Source organism: Medicago sativa, chromosome 7, assembly GCF_051527215.1.
Source record: "Medicago sativa cultivar Bolivia chromosome 7, Bolivia_mono, whole genome shotgun sequence".
Lineage (NCBI taxonomy): Eukaryota > Viridiplantae > Streptophyta > Magnoliopsida > Fabales > Fabaceae > Medicago > Medicago sativa.
Window position 1 is genome coordinate 76,993,528 of NC_140755.1, and position 18,712 is coordinate 77,012,239.

Consider the following 18,712-nt stretch of genomic DNA (forward strand, 5'->3'; position numbering starts at 1 on the left):
TACACTCATCACATCATTAAAAAGGCCAATATAGGGTGTGTTTGTTTAGGATTTTTTCAGGAAAAAAAATTTACAATTTTAATTAAAAAAAAAATCACTTTTGTCATTTTGATTGTTTAGAATTTTTACGAAAATCATTTTATTTCCCTCAAAAAACAACATTTGACTCTAAAATGAAAAGCAATTAGGATTTGTTGTTCCCCAAATCTATTTTTTTTTTTTTCAAAAATAAGAGGTAACACATGAACTAGTTAATTATCTTTCTTTTAAAAAAAAGGTGAATTGTTTTTTGTAGTAAACAAACAAATATATTCATATTTTTTAAAAATCTCCAAAAAAAAATCTAAATTTTTTGTAACTAACTCAATCTATTTATTCTTTTTAAAGCTAAAACAAATGCACCCATTATTGAATGAATATATAATACAGCTTATGATGTGTCACTCTGTATTTAAATTAAACTAATATGATTCTTTGTGATGCTCTATGGACTTGCAAGTAAACAATTGAATGTTGCTTTTCATGTAGATTCTCCATATGAAAGCATGGATAATTTTGATAATATGGATGAATATTACAAAAAGAAAAATTGGTTAGGTGCCCCCGTGTGTGCATGTGAACTCCTAAAGAAAGAAACATATATAAATCACTTGAGATATTTTACTCAAATAAATTGAAAAAGTGAAACGAAACATCCTATATGTACAACAAACCCCTGAACTGTGTAAAGAAATGCACAAGTCCGGTTTGAGAGAGGGTGGTAATTAACAGGTTAGAAGTTAACCAGGTCAGGACCAACACAGGATGGGACTAGTGACAACATCACCTTCCCTTTTCTTCACCAAAGAACCCATCCCTTTTACCTGTTTCTCAAAATGATGTCCCTTCAAGTTCAACACAAGGGCAAGCACAAAATGACGGCATTTTTTCGCCAATCATGCATCAAAAATAGATAATGAAACAACAATTACACCTGCTGAGGGGTATGCTTTCAATATTCCAAAACCAATCAAAAATCTTGTCGATCAGCTATCCTCATCCACAGGACCAACATAAGTAAGGTCTGTCCTTCTCACCCTTACAGCTCCTTTAAGCCAGCTGGCGGCACGAATATTAACACGGTCACCACTTCCAACATTGCTTGCAGAAGGGCAAGATCCAGCACCATCCTCTAAAAGTGTCCAAGGGTCAACTTCGAAATCATTGTCCTGTTGTTTTGATTTCCCTGATGCCGCAGTCCTTGATAGTGGAACTGGGCTCCTCTGAGGAGTAGCCAAACTGCCGGAGTTAGACCCAGAATTTTTAACGTTGGGTTGCAGAGATACAAGAGAAGAATTCGGAACAGATGGTGGCTGGCAAGAGAAAGAACACCGCGTAGATGGAGGGAGTACAGGCATTGCAGCTTGGATACGCAACCGTATAGAGTCTGGCAGTTGCATGCAGTCTAAGTGATTCTGCATTACACAATAGACAGTCAGAAGAAAAAAGCCAAATGTAGCCTAAATGCTTCTATCTAATCAACATCATCCTTAGAGATAATAACAAAATTGAAATTCCGAGGTTACCAAATAGGTTGAACAGAAATGACGTGAAAAAATGGCAAAGGAAAAAGTTCAGCAGTTGCAAAGTTTTAGTGATAGTGACAAAGATGAGAAAGAAAGAAAGAAAAAATAAACATTCATCACGGCTTTTCCAACTTATTCGTTAATTAAATTTGCTATAGTGAAACAATAAAAATTCTCTGATTGAATTAAGAATCTTATTAGTAACAGAACTTTTAAGATGACGAACAATACCGAAAAAAATTAAATAGAAAATAAAAGGGAACTGTGTATTTTATGTGAAAAAATTAAATAGAAAAAAATCCCCCAATACTTGAAAAAAAAAAAAAAAAAAAAGTGGTTGAGTCTTTGCACCAACCAGTTTTCTGTGCTAACAACAATTAGTGTTAAATCAAATGTCAAACAATGATAAAATGTTCAATGAAAGATCAAACTTTGTAGCTAAATTTGATCAATCACAGAAACTAGAAGCTATCAAAGGATGGAAGATCAAACCTGTAAAGTCTCCAACAACTCTCTTGTCGGTTCATTAGTTGTCTTTGAAGCAGGTTTCAACCTAAGCCAGCATGGAGGACTACTACTCAACAAACCATGCAAAATCAACAACAACTGATCAAAAAGGCCCTCAACAGAGGAATCTACAAAAGCAACACAAGCAACATCGGAAGGTGACTCCACATCCCTCTTTGAATGAGAAGAGTGTGTAGCATTAACCAAAATGTTCGCATCCTCAAGCACAACTTGACTACCAAGTAGTCGAAGAATTACAGAGGCAAGTGTGTTTCTCATCTTCCGCACGGAGGGCTCCCTGCAAAATTTCATCTAGTTAAACTGTCTATCTACAGCCTATAATGGATAAACTAATGCGGCCAGAAGTTAGTCGATTTCCAGCACCAAAATTTATTCATGAAATAGTTTTGATTTAAAAAACAAATTAATGAACTATCATCATCAACACATGCTCCAATCCAAGAAGAAGAAAATACTACGACATGGCCTAGCAGGCCATTTGAATAGAAAAATTGTCTTAGTTACCTGTCTGTGCAAAGAATGGGAAGGAATCTCATGATTAACTGCATACGTAATGACAATGAGGCTCGTAGAGCTGCAGGAGAAGGTGGAGAAGAATCTGTTGAAGATGTTGGTCGTCTGGCTAATCCAGGGCTGCCACCTTTTATAGTTTTGCGGGTATTTACTTTATTTTTCAGACCTTCAGTCACAGGTGAACTTACTGCTGGCTTACCTGGACCACGAGTAACTGCAGCTATCAGTTTCTCAATAGAACATAATTGATTGATCAGATCACTTGCGAACGAATAACGAGATTCATCGGAGCTTTGATCTATGCATGGAAGAATTAATTCAAGAAAAGCCCTCTTAGTCCCATGCAACTGCTTAATGGTTGAGCCTTCAGAGTCAAACACTTGAGAGAACCCTTTTAGGGGCCTTTTCACATCCACTCCTTCAGCAACTTCTCCTTCTTCAAGAGACAGAGAATCAACTTTCCTTTTATCCCTCTTTATAGTTATTGAATCAGTACATGGGCTGCACCAACCCCAGGGCTCCGAAAACTGAGGCTTAATAGAAAATCTTTGGCTATCTGCAATGTTAATTAGACGTTGTCTGATGGTCTTTCGACCAACGAGGACATCTTGACCAACGAGGAACCATTTAGCCTGCGACAACATAGAATCCACTAGCGACTTCCCAAAAAGATGAATCAACTCTGAGAAAAGGGGTGCAGCATCGGGTCTAACAAGTAATCTTGTGAGGATTATTTGAATAAAATCGTTCTCATTCTCAGAAGCAGCAGCCTTCTCAGGACTCGGTGAAGACAACTGTATAGCCTTAGCCAATGACATATCGTGTGTCTGCAGTTTTTCTATGAGAGACAGCTCGTTTAAAAGCAGCCTGAGTTCAACCCATTGCCAGTGGAATTTGGCAGGTTGCAGGGCCTCTAAAACATCTACAAGCTTATCCTCAAGCTTAGACTTGCTGTCGGTAAATTGAAATTTAGATTCACCATGCCCAGAAATCCGGCTTCCACCGTCCTTTGTATAAATAGACTGTGGCATCTTACAATCAATGATGGCATTTAAAAACAGTCTAGCCCGAAGCGGAACAAACGCCGTGGAATTTAAACGCATATCAGAGCCATTCAACTCTAGAAAGGTAGCAAACTCCAAATCACTTGTATCTGCAGCCATAAGATCATAAAGACCTTGAGAATCTCTTAAACATACATCTCGAAAAGGCAGATGTTTTATTGCATCGTTTATGCCCGTTGTTAGAGTCTGATAAAGTTGATTTGTGTCTTCGCGTATGGCTACATTAGCGTTCATAATGAAGGGCCGCCACATAACAAAAGCAAATATTAAATAGGCAGGTGGAAAGACCAAACTTAGAGGAAGCATACGCTGCATTCTTGAAAGAGCTACAATGGATGGTTCGCTCAAGAGATCCACCACTAAACCTTCACATATGGTTCTGCAGTTTCCAACAAGCAATCTAAACCAATGGAGATGTACTTCAACTGAACAGTCCACCTTAATAGCCCCAACAGAACGTGCATTTCCATTTGAATTGGATCTTGAGCTTCTTACAAATTGAATTACATCAAGGCCCTCCCTTAACCTGAGAACGGTTACCATTCTCTCCAGGCTGGTAACACCATATATAATTGCACCCACGACAAGTGCAGAAACAGAAGCAGCAATTTTCGTTGTTCTGGCGAGGACGATTTTAGTAGAGCTGTTTACAGCATCATTTGACATAGTAGCACTAGTATCGTGGGTTTCAGGTGACATTTGAAACTGATTTCTAGATGCTTTACTTGGAGCAAAAACTCCAGCAAGAGTATTAGATGCTTCTGTTGCAAGAGCAATATCAAATACACGGCTCTGACGTTCTCCCAAGGCCTCCTTAAGCAGACACAAGCATGTTATATGCATTCGCATAATGCATTTAGCATAACTCAATGAACTTGTTGCCAGTGATGCATTTGGATGATTATTACCAGCAGAAAAATCGGGCAACTTTGCTAAAGATGGCCCAACACTGCCAACAATGGCAGATACCGCAGACGTGACCAATGAGGGATCTCCTTCTTGAGCAGCACCACCAGTCTGCCTGATGCAATCCATTAGACCCATAACTATTTGTTGAGCAATTTGATATCCATTATCCCATTTTTCTAAAGTAGGACCTTTCGGTGTTCCGGCAGCAAAGAGCTTTCTGTCCTTTCCAAAAAGATAGTGAAACGCTTCTTCCACATTACGCTGTACAACATCTCTCATGCCTGAGGCTACCCTGGATGGTAAACGACCCCCACTTATCTTTTGACGGAAATAATCATCCGGGTCCTCAACTCCTGCAGGAACACCAAGGGGAAGCCCACACTCTCCATCAACTAATCGTCCTCCAGACTCAAGTTCAGAAGCAAGTCTCTTATCACATGTAGTTTTGAAAATTTTCTCCCACTCAATGACGCTGACCACATTGCTATATTTTTTCAACAAATAACGGGCAAAAGCTAGGGCACCTGAACCTGAAACTCGTCCATTAGATGCTATAATAGTTGTTGCCCGCTGCACTACAGATGACAGAGCTTCAGGAATAAGATCTGATGCAGCAAGAATGTTCTCATACCTGCATCATAAAGCACCTGTTCAGTGATGAAGGTTATAAAAAGAGAGAGAGGCATAACTTGGGAGCTCATACAAAAGCATGGCAAACATAATGCCAAACCTGCATTTCATTATAAAACTACAAACTAGCAACTGGCCCTTATAACAAGACAGAATGATTTATGTTATCAACCATTAGAAAAAGGATTTCTAATTGGGAAAGCCTGAATTATTGGAGGAAAAAATAATAATTAAATTATACCAAACTTGATTTATTTATTTTTAATGAAAAACAAAAGGAGCATATGAAGCACTGAGATACAACATTTTCCAACTAGTTCTTTAAAACAAAGTAATAATAATTCTAAGTATAACAATAAAAGGACCAATGTTATTAAAAAAAACCAGCAAAACACTAATGGATTAGAAGTGAAAGTTGGAAGAAGAGCACGTAAACTCATCAAAGAAACAAAATACCAAATTTGGCCGAGACAACCAATAAAACTACATAAACAAAGTCTAGTACAAACCTTCTCAGTGATGATAGCAGAAAAGCTTCTCTGACATTGCAAACTTGGTTATCCACATTTCTTGGCAGCATTGAAACATTTCTTCCACTATGACTTGTAGAATTCGGGCTACTGCAAACCTTTGGTAGCAACCACAGGAGGAACCTGATAGCTGGTACTAAATCATCGGAGATATCCATCAGATAAAGTATAGCCGCGAGTTCATCCTCCCCAAGTTTCCACCGTATTGAACTTCTATCATCCACAGTGGTTACAGGCCTGCCAAACTGGCCAACTTTACCAATACTTTTTTCAGTGTCTCCAATAAGCTGCCTAATTACGATCATCAGCCAAACTGTTATTTCCCTTTTCTCAACAAAGCGAAGGCGTTTTAGTGCTCTTCCTGTTGAAACAATATCCTCAAATTGACTGGTTTGGATTCCGTCAACAAATTTTGTCGTATCTCCATCCATAGCAGTTCTATGGTGAGGGCAATTTACCTTAATATCACAAACATGACTTGTTGATGCCCCTTGGCTACCCTCAATTCTAGAAGCAGCCAGTTGAGCAAGACTTTGGGTTTTGCGCACAGTCTTTTGCCTACTCTTAGTAACCTGCTTAGTTGTCTTAAGTGGTTGTTCAACTTTGAGAGGCTCCAAAGGTTTTAGCTCTTTCTTCACCCACCATGTATCTTCATCCTCAGATAAAACTGGAAAATGAGCTTGAACAAATGAACTTCTTTCCTCACTCAATTTTTGTTTCTTTGCTCTTCTACATTCTTCACACCCAGGTGTAGCCTCCATGACATCAATCTTGTTGTGGCACCTAAAAGGTCTTTTCACACTGCCTTGAGATTCACCCAATCCAGTTGTGGTCAAATTAGATAAACTTTTTGGTAGCTGTAACAATACTGAGATGGCTTTCTTCAGGTCGTCAACACCATAGTCATCCTTCTCAGCTTTATAAGACATTTTACTTGAAGGAATAGTTTTCCGCTGATCGATTGATACTGTAGAAGACCCGTCTTTTGCTGAAGATGTACAATGTTTTTGATTGACAGCAGAACTATTGGCACTACTTGCATTGTCATGGTTCTCACTAAAGGAACCACGAAGTATGAGGCGCCGCTCATTCAAGTAATCATGCAAGGCTTCAATAAGCAGTGGTCCTTCAATAATCTTTGATTCTTCCAAAGCATGACGAATGAAGTTCCCAGAAAGCTGCTTCACAATTCGACGGTGTCTCTTCTGTCTCTCTAGGTCAACCATATTTACACTGGTATCCATGATCCCACTCACTATCAGCTGGCGTACATAAGCCAAAGGGTAAAAAATGCCTGCACGAATTAGTTCCACTATAAAGAGATGCAAGCGCTTGAGGCCTTCTCCTTTATGCACGATATGCTGATCAATCCAGCAAACTATGATATCATGTAGAGGACCTGGGCTTTCAAATGCAATTGAAGACCGGATAATCTGATTCATAGTTTTTGAGCTAGATTTTATTTTGGATCCATAATTCCAATTATTCTGCTGACTTGAACATTTTGCTAAATAACCAGCTCCATGATGAGTGCTTCCATTCATTTGTGTTGATAAAGTATGCATATTCCTCAGCTTCATCTTTAAAATTCTAACTGCTATATGCACTTGGGAAATATCTTTCTTACCCGTGAACTTTATATCACATGGAGGAGCAGTCCGAATATTCCTAAAATCACATGTTGCCCATTCACAAAGAAAAAATACTGAATAAATAAGTGATGTATTTACATTTGCAAACCACTTCAGGGATAACCTTAAGCAAGGGCTAACTTTTGCAACCCAATCATCAGATGCAGGTTCATCATATAGGTCTTCAAAAAGATATTTGAATGCTTCACATAAATCACCAAGTACAAGAGATTTATCCAAGGCTTGTGCAGCTTTAGCCAGACAGTGACCTGGATACCCTGGGCTTACAGCCTTTGTGAGGTTTTCTGCATGTTTTTGAATGCACGAAATAACACGATCAAACGCCAGTGATTCATATCGCGCATCAAGGCCTTTACTTCTAAATACACACACATCTGCTGAACTACTTTTTATCTTATCTGCAGCTTCAATTGCTTTTGGTGCAAAATTACCATCATTAATTGCAAGTGAAACTACAGAGGATGGCAAAGGAAAGCAATCCAAAGCAACGAAAGTTTCTGGAACTGCAAGTATTAAATACCGAAGCATCTCAATCAGAGCCGCAGTCGTATATGCCCTCCGGGAATTATCTACTAGATCCGATCCACCTGGAGCAGGATCACGAATAATACGAAGAGCTACTCCAGCAAAAGTGCGTACATATGTTTGAGATAGAACAAGAATTTCTAAAAAGCCATATACAATAGGCAAAAGCAGCTGCCAAATCTCAAGCAATTGCTTTTCCTGAAAGAAATGGAAGAGTGAAAAATCAAAACCTGAAGTCTGAAGGATTGGAATCAGCAAAATACATAAAATGATCAGCTTTATTTGTATGAGCGCATAAAACTTGTTTTATGCGATTACCTGTAGTTGACGTAAGACCCAGTCAATGACAAGAGAAGGAAGAAGCAGTCCTTCAGCATGATGCCACTGCAGAAGTCGAACAACATACCACCATCTAAAATGTAAAGATGGTTCTTCACCATTAGAAACTGGTAATAATTGGTTAATTCTATGCTTAACTGACGTAGTATAAGGGATTTGGGGTGATCGATCTCGATTATGAATAGAATGAGAAGTATTTTTTGAGAAAAAATCATCCAGAAGAGTTTGCAAGTATTCGATAATATCTTTGGTCCAAAGCTCAGAACAAGACAGCTGTGTTTTGTCATTAGTCCCAGAGGGAACACTGGCAGAACCAGGACGAACCTGCAAATTCAAAGTTCAAACATAAGTTACCTTCAATATTGAAAAGGGGTGCCTTTAAGTAAATTATATAACATTTTGCATTCTTACCAAATTGAGGTATGTAACCTTTACAAACCAGGTTGCCCTTGGCAAAGGAACATTATTCCTAATAAGAACCTCTAAAACTGATTTCCGTCTATATTGAGGAACATGATCGGCCAAAGAACGCAATCGCTTGTGCTGTTGAGATAAGCCCTATAAAAACAATTAGCATATAAAAATGATATTACCAGAAAAAATATCCCAGGAAAATAAGCACTATCGAGTAATATCTACAAAAGTATTCAAGGATTTAACATCAATATCAGCCTAGACAACAAAAAGCCTATGCAATCTTTATAGGAACTTATAGAATAATGGATTTATAAACAACAGGTTAGGGTAAGTGTGTGATGCATGTAATATGTCTCACATCATGTTGTTAGCTGTTTTTCTTGAATTTCCATCTCTTTACCTAGAACCTACTATTTCAACATACAAGAATTATATGGTTAGGGGGAGGGACATAATGAAAGAAGGTAAACAATAATCAACTGAATATTGACTATTTACTTATACTAATAATTTGGTCTAATATCAGTACTACCGGTACAAGCCAACCTAACTAACAATAAACCAATCATCCTAGTATTCTGATAGAAACGAACAAGAAAAGTAATGTATATGGAAAGTTGTGGAAAGAATGAAGCAGAATTAATTAATACCTCAATCCATTTCTTCCGGAAGTCTTCAGAACATGGTCTTTGTTCAGGGAAAACACCTGGCTTCGAAAGTTGTGATCCTGAAAGAGCCACTCCATAGACTTGACCAGCCTGTCAAAGTAAGCACTGGATATTATGTAGACCAAATACCTTCCTAACAAACTGGGGTAGGAAGGACCCACCAATCCCAAAATAATAGAAATAAAACATAAATTTGGGCATATCTAAGAGGCAGACATAATGTTCAACAAGCACAATTATATAGAGAAAGGCTAGGAACACTCTTTCTAACACTCACTTTTTTATTTGGTGAAACTCATGTGGGTCTCACCACTTTATGTGGGATCCATTTCCAAAGTGTGGGACCCGTGTGGGTTTCACTCAATAAGAGATTGGGTGCAGAGTGTCCATAGCACTCCTCAATTATATAACATAATAAAAATAATCTGTAATCACCTTCCGCTTTTGAACACGAGATTCATTGATGGCCCTTAGTCGTTTTCTAATAGCCTGGAGAGAAGATGAAAGACAAAGTTAACCTACAAAGACATGCAATGAATACAAAAACCAAATGTGGAGAATTTGCACTAAATTCACAGCATAGTTATAGAAACAACAGAGGATAAATCTCTCACAAAGACAACTGAGTCACCTCTTTGCAATTAAGGACAATTGTCTTGTTAAAATGAGGAATTTGGGTCAGCAATATTTCTCTGGCTTCCTGAAGACATATGAAGTAATTCCATGTTATAAACAGCTAACTATCAGCTCTTTTGGAATAACTGATTGATTTTCAATGACTCGTCAAGGAAAACAATCAAGAACATACAAATGCCTAGATCACAATTTCAACCATCTTGAATGAAAGTTGACATACTCAAGTACATACCAGACCAAAAATCAATAAATGATGTATTGAAATTTTAAATCATTTATTTTATATCAACACAATTAAAATTTAATGATGTACCTCAAGCCCCTCAACTGTGTCTCTATATCCAGATTGCAAATATTCTTTGGTGAGAGTCTCCTCAGGGCAATTTGGTGTCTGAGGGTTAAAGTCTGGGGGTCCAAGCCTGAGATTAGATAGAAGTATCTATACTTAAAATTAAACAACTACATAATAAGGAAACATAGTAAAATAAAATACTGCGGAGTTCATATTATCACCACCTTAATAATGTAGAATAGCAAGATGTAAAAGAAAATACCAAGAAACAATGGCATCCAACCAGTGTATCAGCAAATCTTTTTGATACCAACAGTATACATACAAAAGTTTACATTAATGAACTAATGAACTACCTAGAGTTCAGGGGCTCTTTATCACACTTCAACTTGTACAGGGTAAATGGTGGTGGATGTCGCCTGAAATCACAAAACCATTGGGTTGAAAGTGATTAATAGCATCAGATAATCGATTTAGCATAACAAAACAGTATTCACACAGACCATTTTGTTACTGAGTGCCAAATTAAACAAACTCTTCATAACTGAAACAACTAGTGCAAAATTTCTACATTAGATCAAAGGAATGTTTCAAATGCTAAGTCGACATAAAGTGAGACCACAAATTTTACTAACTGTTGGTTGACTCAGAATATAACCTCCCTGTTTGTGATATAAAATTTCACAAACCTATGTTACAGCATCATGATTCAGGTCATTAAATAATTTATAAAAATGTGTAACAACACTTTAAATATCTCTATTATATCTTCAATCATTAAAAAAGTAGTTTTTAGAAAAGAAAAGAAAAACAGCACCCCAACCCCGAATAACAGGCTTTCATCCTTCATGTTTAACACAACTCTGAACCTATGATACTTCGATTTAATGGCATCATTAACAAGAAGTGGTTTTGCCAAAAAGAAAAAATAGAGTGGTAATAATTAAAAAATAAAAAGTTTTGCTTATTTAAATGGTAGAATGAGACCAAAAAAACAAATAATAGAAGACACACACACACACACACAAACAATATATAAATATATACACAAACTCCTCTTTATTATAAAAAAAGGGTTGGGGTTCGAACCCCATACACTCCACTTTATTATGGCGTATCCATGTAGCCGACCCAACTTAGTGGGATAAGGCTTGGTTGTTGTTGTTGTATACCCAAACTCCTGCACAATTGCTACCATTCTCTGGTTTTATATGGAAATCATATGATTATTACTCCTAACTTTTAAGTCAAAATACTATTTCAGACAGTACTTTATTAATTCAGCATAATAAAGCATTAAATTTCAAGAAGCAAAATCCCACATGTGATGCCATTTTCTTCAGTTATTAAACAACACGTCTGGGAGGTTAAATATTTGAACTGTTCCTACAAATTATAATTTAACAATCTCTAGTAAAAAACTGAGGCACTGTTTTGAAAAAATAACAGAACCTAAGATGAAAATATGGATTGATGCTTAACCATTATATAGAAATAGAACCAACATAATTAAGGAAATATACATTGTTCGATCCTGTAATAAATACTAAAACTAATAACTATAATATTCTAATTACTTGAGAAAAATGAATCAGCTTTGAAATAGTTTTCTAGTTTCAGAATGACATCAAGTGAATAAAATCAATCGCTATTACAAGTTAATAGCTAACAGACACAGAAGCATGAGAAGCTGTATCACGATTCAGAATAGGCAGTACATTATCGCATGTGGAACAGTCGCATTCAAAATTGTAAAAAGATTCTAAAAGGATAATGTCACTAGAGAGTATCTTACCTTGAACTAACAGGAAAGTTGGGTGGCAAGGAAGATGAATCAATTCTTCCGATGTCTCTAGCCGATGGCCCACCAATTGTACTGTTATTAACTGCACTAGTGCAGCTGCCAGCATGATACCTTTGCATTTCCCCCAACTATAACCAGCATACTGCCTTCAGCATCAAGACACTACAAGCAGTGCTAGTTGAACTGCTTCAAAGAAAATATTCCTGTGCCATTTCCAACCAAAGCAACTAAGAAGCTAAAAAATACAATGAAAAACTGTTGCAAAGAGATTTAAACAAATTTCTACTTTCCAACATTCTAATTACTGGAACAAAGGAAATCCATATGCCTAACAACGTAATACTATTTTTCTAAGAAACAGTTCAAACATACCAATGAAGTTAGAATTAGAAACCTTAAATACAAAGACACCTCCCCTATCAACCAACCCAAACATGATCCCAAGAATCTCATACAAATGAATTAAACTATGGACATTGAAACAGAATTTAATCATTACAATTGGAAACATTGCATTAGAATTAAAATGTTGCTACACTATGAAATTCGACAAAAACACGGAAAATTAAAAGGGGCAAATACACCCATATGAAGTGGAACTTGAACCATATCAGCATATAACATTAATAACACATTATGGTTAAAAAAAATGCCCTTTTTTTAAGCTTATTTTCCCTACTAGAGCTAAACAATGAAAGGGGCAAAAAATGAAGAGACAACCCACCAGCTGAATCGTTGAAAGATCTCAACTTTATGATCAGAAATCCAAGCAATGTCAAAAAAATCTACAAAATCGAATCTAATTCAACGAAATTCGAACTACTAAGCGCGATCCAAAAGCTAGGTTTTTTCGGGACGAAATTGAATAGTTGAAAATTGGGGAAATTGAAGCGTAAATAAAATTAGGGTTTTTGATTGAAAATTCCGCAGAATAAAACAAAAGGGGTTTCGTTAAAAAATAAAAAAATAATGGGAAATTTAAGGGATTTTGAAGAATTAGAAAGGAAAGTTTGGAGGGTATACCTGGAAAGAAAAAATTGCAACTTTGAGAGAAAGAGAGGGAAAGTGTGAGAAAATATGGGAGAGAAGAAGATGGTTCTTTGGGGTGCTGTAAGCTTTGAGGGCTTTGACTTTTTTTATTATTGTTGTTTTACTTTGTTATTTGTTATTTTTTAGATGATTTTTTTTTTTAACTTTGGTAATTCGGAGTTACGCCAGAGGTTAGTAAGTTTGGTCAAGATTTGCTTCTATCAAGAATCGGGTGGGATTGTTCCGAACAACTCATTAATCGTTTGAGTTAGACCATTTCGTTATTATTGTTGAGGTTTTGTATCGACTAGCAGAAAGATGATTATCTCTTCTTTATTGTACTTAATTGTATACATCACTCGATTAATATTATAAGCAAAAATATATATTTTAAATTCATTCAATTAATAATGTATACGATCTTTATTATAGACCGCGTACTTCATTTAACGAATGAATCTAAAATATTGATTTTTGTTTATAACAGTGATCCAAGGATGTATTTATATTATCGAATCGTTATAAATTTTCATCATGCAGTAAGTGAGCTTATGTTGATTAAGTTTCATAATTTGCTTGTTTGAGTTTTTTTAACATGATATTGTGTTGTACTAGGAGTGTGTACTACTCTCGATGAAAGGAGGTTAAAGATGAATGAATGTAACATTTCTCTCATAATATTACCATCAAATTAGTCCATGAATTATTTGAATAAATAATATTACCATCAAATTAGTCCATGAATTATTTGACTAATTATCAAATCGATCCCTACATTATATGAAAATGTCATCAAACATGTCCTTGAATTATATAAACAGATATTGTCCTTGAATTATAAAAACATATGTCTATTTGATCCTTGATGCATATATGTTTTCAAAACAAAGTAAAAAGTATAAGACACAGTCTAGGGCATTAATAAGTCATAATTAAATCATTGCACTACAAGTGCATGAAACAACAACCCAACTATGGGGCATTAACAAGTCATAAGTTATAGAATGAGGTTCTTAAATATTACATAAAGATGATTTTGGAGTGATGAAGATAGTGAAGGTTTAGCGGGAAGAAGAAGAGTCAAATACTGGTTTGATGTTTCTGAATGAAATGCGAGGATGGAATGATGGTGAAAGAGGGGTAAAAGAGGAAAAACAGAAGCAGAAAAAATTGGTAGTAAAAAGTTAAAAGTGAAATTTTAATGTTTCAATCAAAAAGTGGTCCTTGTACACGTGGATGACTGGATAACACGTGGACAACACATCAAATCATGCAGATTGACACATCAGCCTTACTGATGAAGATATTGGACGGAGGTATGGATTTGATAGATGTCTGATAAATTCAAGAACTAATTTAATATTTCAACAAATTAGGAGACGAATTTGATTAATCTTTGCAAATTCATTAATCTTTACAAATTCAAGGGCAAAATTGATTTTTTTTTTTTGAAGAAAACGACGGAGTTGACAATTCACATTCACTCAATTTTATTTCGACGAAAATTACAATTTCAAGGGTAATTGACTATTCACTATGGTTGTGGTTAAGTTTGGGTTAGCCAACAAAAAGAAAGAAAAAAGGTCAACTTAACCTAAACAATAGTAATATTTCTCTTCTTTCCTCGCGTATCACATCAGCCTTCCTCTGCGTATCACCAAAACACCTTCTCCACTTTCTCCTTTCCTCTGCGTATCACATAAATTCACCACGACCATTTTCGCCGCCGTCCGCCGCCAAACAGAACCACCACCGAGCCGCCGTCACCTCCCTAATATCTATCTAATCATAAGGTTTGTGTTTTTACCTTTATATTTTTATCTATCTTTTGTAATGGTTATGGTCATGTGAACAAACTCAAATCAAGATTAAAATAGAGAATTATTACACTTCAATGGGAATAGAAAATTCTGTAAATCAATTTCAATTCATTAAGATCAGATTTTAGGAAATTTAGGGTTTTATTTAAGGATTGTTTGTAATTTCACGTTGACAATATACATGTATTTTGGTGAAAGTCTGATTGAGTCTGCTAAGGGGTTTTCTGTTTCGGCCCTGTAGCTGTTATGGGAGGAATGTTGCACTACTGTTTCATGGTGCTGGGTACGGTTTTTGTTGTTTGGCTTTGTATTTTGGTGTACTCTGTTGTAACAGTTAGCCTATTACACAGGTTGTGCTAGGCATTTTTCTATGTAATTAAGCTGATTCAAAAAAAAAAAAAAAAATAGGGATTGAAATTGTTTGAATTGATTTGGGATTGAATAAAAAGAACAGGGGAAAAGAGGAAGGCAATGGTGTTGTTTTGATAACCGTTCTCCCTTTCCTGCCCTTTCAATCCAGTTTTTTTGCTTTTTTATTTTTTAAACTAAGCATTGCCACGTGGCAGTTTTTTACTGGTTTAAAGGCACATGCCTTTCCCTCCTTAAAGGCACTGAAGTGCCTCCCGTTTTCTTATCTGTTATTTTTAAAATCATGTTATCAGTTATTTAGATATTTATAATATATAGTCTGTAGTATATATTAATTGTTTCTCTTAAATTTATCAATGCAGAGGAAGCTTGAAATGAGTGTTACGGAAAATCCAAAGAAAACTGATGCTCCACCAGTTGTTAAGTTGAATAAGGCATTGAAATTGGTAAATATTATCTTCACTCATCTTGCTATTACTAGAGAATAGGGTTTATGTACTTTATGCCTAAGAAGTGGTTAGTGAATTATTTGATATGGTATTCATATGCATTCGTTCAGATTTCGGAGTATTAACTTACAGCGATGAATGTTTTGTTAGATCTGTTTGCTAAGTTTGCAGCAAGTAAGTAACAACATAGTTGTTTTCCGGAGCTTATTCTAAAAAATGATTTCCATGTCTCTCAAGGATTTACTCCGTTTGATTTATATTTTCTGAAGTGTTGATTGCATGTAAAATAAAAAAGATACCCTAGAAGGATGCATTTGAAAATAAGAAGAGTGTTTGAGCTTCAATAAAATGTAAAACTTGGTCCTAGTGCCTCTTAGCTTTTGATGTTCAATTTTATAACAAACACTGTTTTCTTTTACATAATGTTATTTATGAACTTGGCAGTGTTTCAAAAATTGGTAACTGTAATTTAACTCTTAAAGATTAGGAAAATTATTTATTTGTCATGAAAGCTCCCGGCATTGCCTCTACCCTCTAATTTTCGCAGACTCCTTTGTCGTGGCTCTTGATCTCTTTGAAATTTCGATTGATTATGTTGGATTTAAGTATGATACCGTTTATGGTTTATTTGGATTTGCATTTTAATTATGGGTAATGTTAACTGGTGCCCCCGGGGCACTGGTTAAGGAGTCAAATGTGGTAAGTATTATATTGGAACTTGTGCTGTCAACTTTTCAAAAGTATAAAAAGTGTTACTTTCATTTTATAACTTTCTTTTTTTAGTTTCCTTAACCAGTGCCCCGGGGGGGCACTGGTTAACATGACCCTTTAATTATTTATCTATATTCTCACACTCATCCTCAAAGAAAAAGGATGAGTGGAAAATTTTCACCAACTGGGGGTGAGTGGAAAATTCAAGTATTCCTTTCCTTCAAACTCCCTTTTCCTCAAAAGTTTTAATTTGTAATTTTAGGGATAAGCTAGAAGGGATTTTATTAAATATTGTAAATTTCTTGATGCTGCTGTGAGTTACTTGTCTATTGTTCTGATTGGCAGGCTGAGGTATGGGTAAAAAATATGAGCCAATCTGCTGATGATGAAACAACAAATGTGGATATGGAGGGTCGACCTCAAAGGTCAGTATAATCACCACTGCCGTTAAATTGTTGACCGTTTGCCTTCTGCAAATCTGTTTGGTATATAACTACTGTATGGTGTACTATCACGTGTCTCTGTAGGCTTGGTCTAGGTGCAAAAGTATCACGGCAATCCAATGTAGTGCTTTCAGATGATCCCGTTGAAAGGAGATTGCATTCCAAATTGGCTGCTGAAAAAAGAAAAGCAGCCAATATTGCCAAAGATGAACGCACTGACTCCTGTGGCGTTTTAGATGATGATGATGAAGACAACGAAGACGAAAGCAGGACTAATGCTTTTGCCAAGAGGAAGGCGCCAGCTCCGGTGACCCTATCTATACCGGGAAATAAGAAGCAGAAGTGACACTATTATGAATCCTTTTTTTATATGTAGGCTTTGCGTTGTCTCGCATATTTTGCATTTACTTTGCTGTCTGCAGTACTTTTCTTTTGGAAACCATCACTCATTAGCCATTTACTGGAATGTAGTTCTTCACTTGAGGAGAATATTCAAAAGTAACTTAGCTCATCACCTACCAAATTGGCAACTTAGCTACCTTAGGAATTCCTAGATGAGTGATTAATCCTGGTTTTAGTGACCACATTCTAATTATCCCCTCTTAGTGTTGTTAAGGATCTTCAATGTAACAAGGAAAATAAACAGCATTTTTCAAAATGGAAACGATATGTATTGTGGTATATATTTGGTCTGTTTGTCATTGTAAACCTTTAAACTAAGGGGTGCGTTTGGTTTGCAAAACAGTAAGTACTGGACAAAACAGTACAAGGTAGAACAGCACAACACAAGGCAGAACAACACAGGTCAAATTTTTATGGTATTGAATAATTTTTTGTTTTATATGATTTTTGGGGGACGAAATGCTATTTTGGTGTTTTAGACAACTTGTACGTGGGACAAAAAGTTGTGTTGTGGTTTGGTGAGGGACAAAAATTTCAGTTTTTGTCCTGTCCCTTGCCTCCAGTTTGTCCTGTCCCTGAAACAGTTTTGCAAATCAAACACTGGACAACTGAAGTTGTTCTGTCATGTCCTTCATTTTTTAACAAATCAAACGCTTTAGCAAATGATTGGTGCGTCCTGTTGTGGAACATACATCCATATATGGTTTCTGTCTGTTGTGGAACATACATCCATATATGGGTTCTGTGTTTGCATATTAACCCGATGACTATAATTTGTGGTCGAAATTGGACATATATTTTGAAGGGTGCATGCTTAACGGAACCATGGTAGAAAATGATACAACATATAATTTTTTTTTTTTTTTTGATGTTTAGAACATATAATTATAAATGACAGAAAATGTTTTTTTTTTCCTTTCAAAAAAACAACTCATTTAACTAATTAATTTAAGTATTTGGTGTACAGGTACACTCGAATTATTGAGTATACCATAGAATTTACCTTCTTCTATGGCTCAAATTGACTTGTTCAAAATTTGAATCAGATAGATCAATTTCTTTGATCGAATTTTGCTTATATTTGAGATGAAACTTCGAAAATAATAATATTTTAATTTAACTTGGCGGCTATTAATAAATCAGCTTATAGAATCATTTCTCATGCCTGTGTTTTGTGATCCCAATTGGAGATGAGAAAAATAATAAGAGTATTACTTTTTCCACCCTATGTCTTTCCTCGCGCGCCCTATTTTTTTCCAATTTTACCCTCGGGACATTCCGGATTATATATTCCGGAATGCACCAGTGCACAGAACTGAAACAGATTTGCATGTCATTGTGGTTTTTATCATTTTTTTTCAATAAATCATTACATATGTTTGTATAAAAGACAATTAACTTAAATATTATATCAAAA

At 35.9% G+C, this 18,712-nt stretch overlaps 2 protein-coding genes across 4 annotated transcripts; one reads left to right on the plus strand and one right to left on the minus strand.

Moving 5' to 3' along the window:
• Positions 1–492: 492 nt before the first annotated feature.
• LOC146908701 (mediator of RNA polymerase II transcription subunit 12-like) lies at positions 493–13,179 on the minus strand. 2 transcript variants are annotated; one of them, XM_085730275.1, is made up of 14 exons: positions 13,096–13,179; positions 12,797–12,857; positions 12,064–12,275; positions 10,625–10,687; positions 10,290–10,395; positions 9,972–10,040; positions 9,776–9,829; positions 9,323–9,430; positions 8,667–8,813; positions 8,235–8,579; positions 5,719–8,114; positions 2,598–5,210; positions 2,058–2,370; positions 493–1,454 (listed from the first exon to the last, which is right to left on the minus strand). In XM_085730275.1, exons 3-14 carry the CDS (start codon positions 12,189–12,191, stop codon positions 1,026–1,028), a joined length of 6,771 nt encoding a protein of 2,256 aa, XP_085586401.1. In that variant the 5' UTR covers positions 12,192–12,275; positions 12,797–12,857; positions 13,096–13,179; the 3' UTR covers positions 493–1,025. The 2 variants fall into 2 exon arrangements, with proteins under 2 accessions (XP_085586401.1, XP_085586400.1); XM_085730274.1 differs by lacking the exon at positions 12,797–12,857.
• Positions 13,180–14,739: 1,560 nt separating this feature from the next.
• Positions 14,740–17,601, plus strand: LOC146908702 (uncharacterized). Of its 2 annotated transcripts, XM_085724760.1 has the most exons (4): positions 14,740–14,894; positions 15,653–15,736; positions 16,796–16,875; positions 16,978–17,601. In XM_085724760.1, the coding sequence occupies exons 2-4, from the start codon at positions 15,665–15,667 to the stop codon at positions 17,237–17,239; spliced, it is 414 nt and encodes a 137-aa protein (XP_085580886.1). In that variant the 5' UTR covers positions 14,740–14,894; positions 15,653–15,664; the 3' UTR covers positions 17,240–17,601. The 2 variants fall into 2 exon arrangements, with proteins under 2 accessions (XP_085580886.1, XP_085580885.1); XM_085724759.1 differs by lacking the exon at positions 14,740–14,894 and having other exon boundaries at positions 15,647–15,736.
• Positions 17,602–18,712: the final 1,111 nt, after the last annotated feature.

Bases quoted from the DNA above. Each gene is read 5' to 3' on its own strand.
- LOC146908701 (XM_085730274.1), bottom strand. From the start codon at position 12,191: ATGCAAAGGTATCATGCTGGCAGCTGCACTAGTGCAGTTAATAACAGT. The intron at 10,688-12,063 runs GTAAGATACTCT...TTGTGATTTCAG, and splicing joins AACTTTCCTGTTAGTTCAAG to GCGACATCCACCACCATTTA. The intron at 5,211-5,718 runs GTTTGTACTAGA...TTTATGATGCAG, and splicing joins CTGCTATCATCACTGAGAAG to GTATGAGAACATTCTTGCTG.
- LOC146908702 (XM_085724759.1), top strand. From the start codon at position 15,647: ATGCAGAGGAAGCTTGAAATGAGTGTTACGGAAAATCCAAAGAAAACT. The intron at 15,737-16,795 runs GTAAATATTATC...TCTGATTGGCAG, and splicing joins TGAATAAGGCATTGAAATTG to GCTGAGGTATGGGTAAAAAA. The intron at 16,876-16,977 runs GTCAGTATAATC...GTGTCTCTGTAG, and splicing joins ATGGAGGGTCGACCTCAAAG to GCTTGGTCTAGGTGCAAAAG.